Here is an 11636-nt window from a genome sequence, read left to right on the forward strand (position 1 = left end):
GGTAGTTGTTAAGTGAATTGTGCCAAACTATTTGATCTTTTTTGCTGTGTTTGTTAGGTGAATCAATATGGTTGTTAAGTGAATCATGCAATGGTCAAGCAATTTCGGCTTCCCCATTGACTTTGCTTGTTGGAAGTCAGCTAGGAAAGTTGCAAAAGGTCACCATGAGACCCCTAGATGGTGCAATCCATATAAATACATACCCTTTGACAAGTGCCTTGATCACATGATTCTGTGGATGTGCAGCAGTCGCAGGTGCACAACTCAGTTGTAAGTGTGAGGACTGGATAATTTTCAGCATCTTCATAACTAAGACAGTTGCTAAAAATGTTCTTAAGTCGAGGACTAACTATACATATATTTAGTAGATGCTGCTTTGGCAGGGCAGAACATATATAGAATAGTAAGGTGTCCCTGTGGATTTTACTCTGTTGGTTGTTGCCAACTATAGGGGGTAGCACTCATCTCCGTTTCAAGGACATTGAGCCAGCACTGTCAAAAGGCAATTGTGCGGTCATGTGGCCAGCACAATGTCATGGTTTGCTGTTACCTTCTCACCGAAGTGGTACCTATTTATCTACTCACATTTGCGTGCTTTCGAACTGCTAGATTGGCAGGAGTTAAGACGAGAACGGGAGCTCACCCCATTGTGTGGTGCTCGGGTCTCGAACCTGGGCTGCTGATTTTCCAGCTGAGAAGCCCAGTGTCTTAATCACTGAGCCACTGCGCTACATACATAGAATAGTATCTACATGGAATTAATTCTCCTAAACTGAATGGAAGTTTAACCTGTCATTGAGCCAATGATTTTTTTATTTTAAAAGTGCTAAAGTGGAGAATATACACTGCTCAAAAAAATAAAGGGAACACAAGCAGAAGACATTCGAGATCTGAATGAATGAAATAGCCTTATTAAATACTTTGTTCGTTACATACAGTAGTTTTGTGTTCCCTTTAGTTGTTTGAGCAGTGTATAAACTACTGTATGTAAAGAACAAAATATTTAATAAGGCTATTCCATTCATTCAGATCTCGGATGTCTTCTGCTTGTGTTCCCTTTATTTTTTTGAGCAGTATATTTAGCACTCTTGGTTTGTTAATTTAGAAGCATGAAGACTTTAAGGAGGCATTTCTAATACCTTCATTAATAACCATCTTTGATTTCTGTAAATTACATATATTTGCTTAGTAGAATTTGCTGGAAGCAGAGTGTTTTTTTAAAAGACTCTAGAATTCTTTAAAGCAATAGGTGACGATGTCCAGTTCTTTGCTATAACTGAGTATTAGATACTCAGTCACATGTGTCATGTAACTTAAAGCCAAATGTAAAAAGCATTGGCAGGGCAGTGAGTTATTCCAAAACAAACAAACAAACAAACAAACAAACAAACAAACAAACAAACAAACAAACAAACTACACATAGCTACACATAGCTAGTATTTTATCTTTGTTCATTGATGATCTAACATGAATCAACTTTGAGTTGATTAAGTACTGTAAATACCACTTACACAGTTGAGCTAACCACTATTGCCTGTCAAAACGTCCAGGAATTTCTCTTCATTTCTGAGTGATAAAATGACATAGTAAAGACTTTTATCACTTAGAAGTGTCTTTAAAAAATACTCCATTCCTTCTCCTTCTCTTCCCTTGCCCTTCACAAAAAGCTGCTTTCCTCACTTCTTTCTTTAATATATTTATTTTCCCCTTGAACTGTTCAAAACCTGTAATTAATGTGTCCTTTCTACTGTGGACATATTTAATGATCTTTGCATGCAGCCTTAGGGCATGAATTCTGCCATTTTACACACTTCATTGGATTTGATCTGGGAGGAAAGGAACCTGAAATATAGGCATCGTTCCGCTAAAACAGGTCTTTGTTTGCAGCTCTTTCACAGGAAGCCTTTCATAACAACAACCTGGCTTTAGCATATGCTCTCATGGCATTTAATCATTGTGACTCTTACAGCACGGTGCTTAGAATTCATCATCCCATGATGTAACGTTTTCTAAACTGTGTGCTCTATTATGTGCACTAGTTCTAGCATAATACATTACTTGTAACGTAGCTTCCACTTAGGGTAGGTGTTATATTTATACGTTTGTAGAGCATCTAATATTTGCAAGCAATTATAGAGCGTTAGTAATGGGAAATAAATTAAAGGGCGATTATTAGACAATTTATGATAAATGATTGTAGGTTTTTATTCAAGTTCTGTTTCTGCTGGTGTTGCCACCTATTTAAGTATATAAATCAAGAGAGTCATTGATGAATGGTGAATTAGGGATTTGCTAAAATCATGATAATGAGGTGGTGGCTATATTACAACTTCATTAAGTAATGGTATGGTTTAGTCTAATACAGCAAAATTTGGTATTGATGTTTTTGGGTCAGAGTTTATGCAGGCAATAATGTAATAATAATAACAAAGCAACACAAAATGATTTACCCCTAAATTCTATGTCCTCCCTCACGCTGACCCTGTCATAATTTGGGATAAGCAGCATAAAGGCCAGACAGAATATGCACGTCTTTTTTAAAGAAAATAATGAGGAACAAAACAATAGAAAAACTATTGAGGTTGGAAGGCTTTTATTCTTAAATGGCTCATGTTTTACTTGCTTTTAAATCTTAAATGTTCTGTAGGCATGTGAGGAAAAGAAGTGTTATGATGACATGTGATATGTGTGTGTATGTAACTGGTAGTACCACACTGCATGCATGATGCACTTAGCACAATAGTGTGCTAAGCATTAAAAATATATACATTTTCCACAGAAACCATAATTTCTGGCCTGAGCACCAGGGAGAAACATGAATTCCAGATAATATCTGTAAATAATATATCTGAATTCATTTCAAACAAGAAGTTCGGATTGTTTGATGTACTTTCAAATATTTGGGAAGCATTTGATGTACTCCCCAATTTGGGAAGCATTTCCAAAGTACATAATTTATGTAAAAGGGCAATATTATTTAACGGAGTAAGCCTGATTGGGGTAGATTGTAGGGGTGATACCGAAATATAATTTTATCATATTTTATTTATCCATATATTGAATTATTATATTTTATTCCAATTTCATTTTAAATTGTATTTTATCCAATTTGATTTTAAACTGTTTTTATCAGATTTTAGTAATAATTTGTATCTGGAACTCTGCACTTTGATATGGCCCAAGGGCTAATCAATAAAGTAACCTAACTAACTAACTATTATATTGATACTTGTTTGGTTATATTATGATTGAATCGTACAAGTGTATGTCCCTCTTCCTTATAGATTATTTATTGTTGAATACTTCTTTGGTTGAATTGAAGACATCTGTTTAATTCTTATGCCTTTGTCTTTTAAACCCTTTTCTAGGTATTTACTACCAGGACCATTGCAATTCATCATGAAACCCTCCACTGGTTTTGGGGGTAGCTCATCTGGAATGACTCGCTCGGTTTTGTTTACATCTAAATATGACCATTCATGAAACTAAAAGGAACGTTATATTAATGGGCAATTCGCTTTATTTTTCTCCTCAAGTACAAATGTGTGATGGAACTGAACATAGATATTGTTATATATTTATTACCATATATAAGATGTAGCTCAAAAACCTGCTGTAAACGCATAACATTTCTCAGAAATATAATAAACCTTATTAAACTGTTTACAGAGGTACGTGAATGTCCACATTTGCTAGATGACTAAATAAATTTGTATTAAAAACGATACTTTTGCTGCAGAGGCACAGAGGGCACAATCCTATATTGGAGATCTTTCAGCTGAGGGGCTGTAGACTTTAGTGGACGCCCTGCTATCTGGTGAAATACTAGTTATGTTGCAATATTAACTCATGTGCTACTAGACTCTCTGCAGGCAGAGATGTTCTCTTAATGAAGATAATCTTTATAGAAAGGGTAGAGCATAGCAGAGATAGGAGTTGAATAGAGGAGAATCAACCTTGGTCAAATCCTATGCTACTACAATCTGTTGGACATATTCCCACAGAAGGTGCGGTTTTTCTCTAGGTCCAGATTTGTTACGTTCTCTCCCATTAAATTTAATGGGAGAGGGGAAATCCATGAGTGCATTGGTTGTCTTGCCTTTGTTGCCTATATCTGGGACATAGTGTGGCTCAAAACCCAATTATAGCAAATCATCACCGTGTATAAAGGCACAATCAATAGGTTAACCACCGTTGTGATGAAAGAGTGTGTAACTTGGGGGTCTATATTTGATCTCATGTTGCACACATTTTAGAGGGCACAAGACTGAACATTGGGAAACAAGAAGAAAAAAGCATTATGCAGAAGCAGCTCTTTATGAAATACTCATAAAGCAGATTGCCAACACTTCTCTGCCCACACTCCTAACTGGCATTTTGCTTTGAGACATTAAACAGACTGTCAACAATCAACTTTGTTTCTGTGATGAGGAGATGGCAGGGCAGAGTCCCTCAATCAAAGAAGTAAAGGAGGAAGAAACCCAGACTACAAAGTATAATTCTGTGTTTCATTCCCATTTATCCAAGGTAAAACGGGCAAGGAATGGGAAGGACTGGTTGGCCACCAGATTACTAAAAGGAGGAATTAGTATACAATTGCCAACAATCTCTCCCTGGAATATTTCTAGGCTCTACAGCAATATACTTAATGGGAATACTGCATTGATAGCCAAGTGAATTAGAACATCTCCATAGAGAAGCTAATGTCTCAAGGAAAAACCCATAGACCCCAAACAAGGGATTTAAATGAAGGGAAAGAATAAGAAAAAGGTGGTGAGTATGTGGCCATTTTGAATGTCCTAACCCTAATTTATACTCTTCCACATTGTAGGTCAGTGGACAGTTTACAGGGACTATTCTATTGGTGTAATGTTGCCAGGATTCCATCCTCAGCATCATCTGAGTATAGGATTGCTTTGCCCAACAAAACTGACCTTGCAGGTCCTGTTACAATTTTAATTTATTTTATAGGCAGAATGTCTTTAGATCTGAACTATTTATGTAAAGCTTATTTTTGTTTTTTGTTTGTTTTGTTTTGTTTTCCTTCTCATGTAGGGAGCAATGTGCCATTGGGATTAGATGACAAAGTTTAGGGGAATAAAGATAGTAAACTCCTAAGTATGTTATTTCTGTTTCACAGTTAAAGACACTTGTATAAACGCCGAAACCTAATGTACCTTTGGGCATATTTTTAACTGAAGAGAAGGATAAGAAATGTGCAATTTTTATTTTTCAGTAAGGGCATGCTGAGACCTCTTAGTTAAGTGAAGTCAATCCCCTGGGTAAATTATTCAAGACCATCCGTTCTGATCCATAGCTTCTAGCTGGAGCGTTGTAATATTATTACTACTAATAAAAAACACGGGCAGCGAGCATTTGTATTGGCTCTTTTATTTGTGTGTATGTCTGTGCGTTCGCTTGTGTATGTGTTGAGCTGCTTGCTTTCTTCAAGAAGATAATTCAGTTTCCAAGAAAAAGTATTGTACTTTCTTTCTACAATGTGATTGACAGTACAAATATCATTTTAAAATCCTTAGGATACTATCATATCCCTTTCAAATATTATATAATACACATTTGTAATAAGATACACTTCTGAGTGATGCAGTGGATCCCAGGGACTATAAACAATATTCTATGGATTTTAATGGGAAGTGTTCATTTCTCAGAAGGAAGGGGGAAAAGTGTGCCACTGCCAAAGCAACCGTTACGTTACCAGATAAATTTATTTTTATTTATTAATCCAATTTAGCCTGCTTTTCTTCAAAAGCATTCTCAAAAAGAGCAAATCCAAAATCGTAAGTGGAACGGAGAAAGCCCCAATGGCTTCCTGCATTTGGGATGTCATCCAGTCTCAAGTACAATAGTGGGATAGTGGCAGATGGATTATTGATCAATAGCACAATGAAGGCAGAAAGTTCCATCAGCCACTTGCCTGAACATGTGGAAACTAGAAAGCGAGTAGATAAGAAGGGCAGCTATATAATTTGCTTGGACGGCCAAAGCTTGGAGGTCAAAATGAGTAGGATCAGATGAGCATATGCTGGCAGTCTTCTACTCAGTTTGAACCTTTCCATGTTTAGTTAAAGGAAGTGTAGTCAGCTTAAATATAGCTTAATCAATCATATTTCCCTGTCCTTGACCTTTTCCCCATGGGGTTTAAGTATCTTGCCACTTGAAAAGTTTTTGGAAACTTGAAAAATTATGCCCCCCTTTTTTTTTTGCAAACCATTGTCTGGATAAAATTCTTATTCTCAGTAAGAATTTTGAGGGTCCTCTCCCTCTCTTATGGGCAATATGATTGTTGTTAACTTGTATCTTAGTGTTTTCCAGATATACAGTACATGGCCATAAAATAAAAAATAAAAATAAAATAAAAAATGCGAGTTTGCTTTATTCATATTACATTTCTAAAAAAGAAGAAAGAAAAGCTCTTTTGAGATGAATTCAATACACAACGTTCAAAATAACAGGCAAAGGGTGAAAAACTGAAGAGAGTCAAAATTAAATGCAGAACTAAAGATGTTGCCTACAAATGCTACTTGGGAAACAATAGAAAAACTTTCACAGATCAGATAGCACATTCCCATTCAAGTACACAGTATTGTCAAACTAAGACAAATGCTGGGTAACAGTTATGAACATTTAGGAATCTAAAGTGTATGCTCAGCAATTTTGGCATCAAATGAGACCTTTAAAAGGAAGGAAGAGCTAAATAAATGTGTTAATTCTGGAACGGTTGTAAACAAGCTTTATAAAAGTCCTACAGTTGAATACACATCACTCTGAATATTTTAATTGGTTTACTTCCTTATTAATGGACTAATGATAAGAGGTCTAAGAAATTTTGGGATTTATAGCTGAGTTTTAAGAGGCAAACCAGGAGAAGGCCTGGAGGTCCTCCAGATCTGGACTGCAAAAAAGCTGGAAACCGCTAGGTGGCAGCAGAGAGAAAGAGCTTTTTGTAGCTTGTTACTTCCTTCTGGGTGCCATGAGATTTTTACAGCCTGGATCTGTGATTCTATTCTGTGAGTTATTCCAGAATGCATAGGGAGACACAGCTGCCATTTTATTAGCGCACATCATCTTTTCCCTCCTAACAATTGTCAAGAAGGCACCCGTGAAACAACAACTAGTTCTAGCATTAGGATTTGGGGCAATCAAAGAAAATATCTGTAGCACAGGATTGAACTGTGGAGTCCGTGGTGCTCTCTGAACTTGGTTGTTTGGCTGAAGATGTTTCATTACCGGCTAGGCAGGGGTGAAATCCAGCAGGTTCTGACAGGTTCTGGAGAACCGGTAGCAGAAATTTTGAGCAGTTCAGAGAACCAGTAGCGGAAATTTTGAGTAGTTCGGAGAACAGGCAAATGTCACCTCTGGCTGGCCCCAGAGTGGGGTGGGAATGGAGATTTTGCAATATCCTCTCAGGAGTGGGGAGGGAATGGAGATTTTGCAGTATCCTTCCTTCAAGAGTGGGGTGAGAATGGAGATTTTGCAGTATCCTTCCCCTGCCACGCCCACCAAGCCACGCCCACCAAACCACACCACGCCCACCAAGCCACGCCCACAGAACCGGTAGTAAAAAAAAATTGGATTTCACCACTGCGGCTAGGTAACATCATAGTGCACAAACTATTGTGCACAAGTATTAATAATGTCATTTAGTCGGATAGTGAAACATCCACAACCTAACAACCAGGCTAAGAGAACACCAAGGACCCTACAGTTTGGAGCAATCCAGTACTGGGTGTGAGAAAGAGTCACATCCTGACCTTCCAATATGGCACCCCCAAATCAAGGTAATGTTGGGAAGAACTGAAGCCATAACTATTTCTTCTTGTTAAGCAAATATTGGAGGATTCCCTACAATGAAGCATCACACAATGTACGCAGCCCTTGTCCCCTCTGCCTGTTCTAGGTTTTTGCTGAGACTGAGCTGAAGGTATTGTTAAGGCCACTTTGTTTCCAATCCCCAGAGGCTTCCCTTTCAGTACTGGGTTGCAAATAATGAGAATATGCTTGAAATGTCAGCCTCATATGTAATTAACACATACCCTGACAGGCTTTTGCATGTGATAGATTTAGAGAGGAAGAAAGAGAGGGAAGGCTTATTTCAATTATTCAGTTATACATAAAGTAATAAAACACAGAAAAATCATACCACAGCCGCCTTCTGTTGCACAAATCATTGTTGTTGCTCTTGATGGTACAAATGTTTGCCTTCCAATTAAACATGCAGGCAAATGTGATCTATTTCTTACTAACACACATCTTCTCTAAGAGCCTATAAGGGCATAAAGGGACAGCTCTGCATGTCATTAAAGTCAATAAAATTGAATGGCTTTTGGAGTGTGCTGGTTACAAGGTAGTCTCTTTCCAAAGGCTGCTTACATATTTTTCATTGTGTATTCTACATAATGACAACACCCAGAAGTCTTAATTTAATGAAAGATTATGTTATCAGCGTTGTTGTTTTTTTAACTTCAACTTTCAATTTGGCAGATAAAATAGGAACTGGAAATATACTAGCAGCCCATTCTGTAGTACTATAAGTCCTCTACTAATAGGGATTTCACTATATTTTAGGAATTACTTAAAGCCTATTTTTTTATTGGGAAACAGGAAACACGTTTCATATCAATCTGAGTATACTGATGGATGTCATGGATTGCGATGATTAGAGCCAAAAACGCTCAGTTTTGGAAGTAAATGGCTATCTTGTAGATTATGCAGAGTATGTAGAGCATAATCCAACATTTTGGCACTGAAGTAATTTCAGGATATAGGATGACAGCTGAATTTTCCTGGACAGAAGAAGCTAATCAGATTTCTTTTTGGCTGGAACCGTGATTAAGCCACAAGTTTGTTGGGATGATCTGATTCTATACATTTCTATCTTTGATGTATAACTCATAATTTCCAGCTGTTACCTCACTTCCAATTATTTCCTGTTGTTGTGGCCCGCCAGCGGCCTGCACGGATCATGGCTGATCCCGATGAAGAGGAGGCTGGTGTGGTGTCGCGCCGGCAGCCTGCGCAGCCAGCGCTCGCGTCGGACAGCGAGGAGGCTGAAGAGGATGTGGTGCCAGAGGCAGAAACTCAGCCAGGGCCTTCAGAACCTCCAGAGGCTCCTTCAAGTGGAGAGAGCGAAGTGGAGGAGCCTCTCCTCAATGCTCAAGCACACAGGGCTGCCAAAAGGCAGGAGTGGCTACTCAGGAGGAGGAGGTCTCCTTGAGAGTAAGGCTTGAGGATAATTGGCCACTCCCTTAGCCTATTTAAGTCACACACCGTTAATAAGAACACCTGTGGCTCCTGACAGTGGTCTTACCTTTGTTGAATAATCTCTGAAGAATTTATAAACCTGTTCAAATTGTAATGCATTTTGGATCATTCCACAGTGCAGCCTTAATCTACCTTAAATCATTAACTAGATCGTTCATTAGGAAAAAAAAATGAGATTGGAACATCTGCAAACAAAGCAGTTTCCACATTTAAAATGTCTAGAATAACTTTCTCTGACATGAAACCCTTCATATTATGAATCGTGGTGGTGCAGTGGTTAGAATGCAATAATTCTGCCAACTGCCAGCAGTTTGATTCTCACTAACTCAAGATTGATTTAGCCTACCATCCTTCTGAGGTCGGTAAAATAGGACTCAGATTGTAGGGGGCAATATGCTGACTTTGTAAACTGCTTAGAGAGTGCTGTAAAGCACTGTGAAGCGGTATAGCAGTCTAAGTGCTATTGCTATTGCTATATTTATTTGGCTGCAATTTCCACCTTCTCGAAACTGTAGCTGGCAAAGGATAGTCCAACATTTTGAAAATGTTCTAGCTAAGAGATGATGTTCCATCACAGCTGTTCTTCTCAAAAAAATATGGCAGCTATTTGTTGAGACCCTTCTTTCCTTCTTTCCTCCCTCCCTCCATTTTTTCCTCCCTGCCTACAATTCAATTATATCTCTAGATCTCATTTTAACACAAATAGTTTATTTTACTCAGAACATGTTGCCACTTGTCTTTTCAAAGAAGCACGCCTTACACTTTCTTTTTAACAAAATGAACATTTACTTCCATTTGCATTGGATGCAACCAGTTTAAAAAGCTTAGGTCTCGCGTGGTTAAGAATGCATGCCACAAAATACATTCCAAAGTATTCAACTTGTTTGTGAGCAAATCTTTGCAGCCACATTTGCTGAAATTGCTACCTTCCCTGTATCTACACTTTTATGAGGTAATTCTAAAGATGAAAGCAACAAATCACCTCTGAAGTTGCCATTACATAGTATTGCTCTTCAAACCGCTTTGGCGAACCTGTGAAAATTATTGTTAGCTAACTTGATGAAATCCTGTTTCATCTGAGCCAGGCTAAGATTCGATATTGGGATAAAACTCAAATATTAGAAATCCAAATCTTTGGTCAAGACAGAAGTGCCTCTTCCGTGCCAAGGTGCTAAGATGGCAAAAGGCATTTGATGTAGGTACAGAATTGTAAAAGGGCAAACTGACCCTAAACAGATACATCCTGTTGTTTAATGTTTATTACACCCCAAATGTCATGTATATCCTAAGATGAGAAATACTGCTTCCTCTATTGCCCTTGAGGTGTCTCTAAGCCCCTTATCTCCTCTTTTATTATGTGGAGCTGAGAACCTGAGCCTGTGGGAAAAGGGCTGTTATGTCTTTCCTAGAGATAGATTAAAGGGTAACTTCTACGTGTGAAATGTCTCACTCTTCGTAATAACTTTGCCTTTATCCTGTATAAATATCTGGCCAGAAACAGCCATCATTGTTCAGACCCTTTGCTGTCTTTGGACTGTTTGAACCGTGCACAATAAACTCTTTCCTGCATTGAAGAGCTTGGCCTAGGTTCCGTCATTTCTCCTATAACACATCAGAAGGTGTTGAATGGGTTTAAGGCTGCCATGTAAAGCTAGTGGGTTGTTATGAAAGCTGTTGTGATGGTTGCGGTAAAACATGCCTTGGACCAAGCATAGTTAGGTCCAGTGGTGGGTTGCCCCCGGTTCGCACCAGTTCTATAGAACCGGTAGTAAAACCGGCGGGAGGCCCCGCCCACTGACCCCAACGTCATCAAAACACTTCTGCGCATGTGCAGAAGAGCGCGCATGCGTGCGGCCCCGCTGCAAACCGGTAGTAAAGGTAAGCGGAACCCACCCCTGGTTAGGTCCTGCAGAATCATTGTAATGCTTACACCAACCAATTGGCAATGTTTAGGAAAAGATGGATTTAACAAGATAAAAGCAGAGAAGAAATAGAGATCATGTGCCTGCTAGAAGCAGTGATCATTTCAACATTGCTTCTTGGTAGCAAAGGAAATACTAATCTCATTACGTGATGGTAAAATAAAGCAGAGAAATTCCTGGCTGTGCAGGTGTTACTGAGCTTCAGGATCCATAATCTATCAGAGCCCATTCCAGCTTTCTGTTAAAACTGCAGCTCAAGTCTCAAATCCAGTCAGGTTTATGATGATGATGATCAAAGATCAGCATATCAAAGAACTAAAGCCAGAAAACTAAAATTAATAAAATGAAATAAATAAAAATGAGTGCAGGTGGGAAAATTTCTCAGGTTGGCACTAATTGTTGCTACATTTTCATTGCAGTCCCACTGAATT

The 11636-nt window shown here is 38.4% G+C and overlaps 1 protein-coding gene across 1 annotated transcript in view; it reads left to right on the forward strand.

Annotated features, from left to right (window-relative positions):
• TTLL7 (tubulin tyrosine ligase like 7) overlaps positions 1–3484 on the forward strand; it is a 72715-nt gene extending 69231 nt beyond the window's left edge. The window contains exon 20 of the mRNA XM_070939435.1: positions 3370–3484. Coding sequence (XP_070795536.1) covers positions 3370–3484 — 115 coding nt within the window. The remainder of the gene's footprint in view (positions 1–3369) is intronic.
• Positions 3485–11636: the final 8152 nt, after the last annotated feature.

The sequence above is a fragment of the Pituophis catenifer genome, unplaced genomic scaffold (genome assembly GCF_029215685.1).
Source record: "Pituophis catenifer annectens isolate HBS135680 unplaced genomic scaffold, rPitCat1.0.hap2 SCAF_3, whole genome shotgun sequence".
Taxonomy (NCBI): domain Eukaryota; kingdom Metazoa; phylum Chordata; class Lepidosauria; order Squamata; family Colubridae; genus Pituophis; species Pituophis catenifer.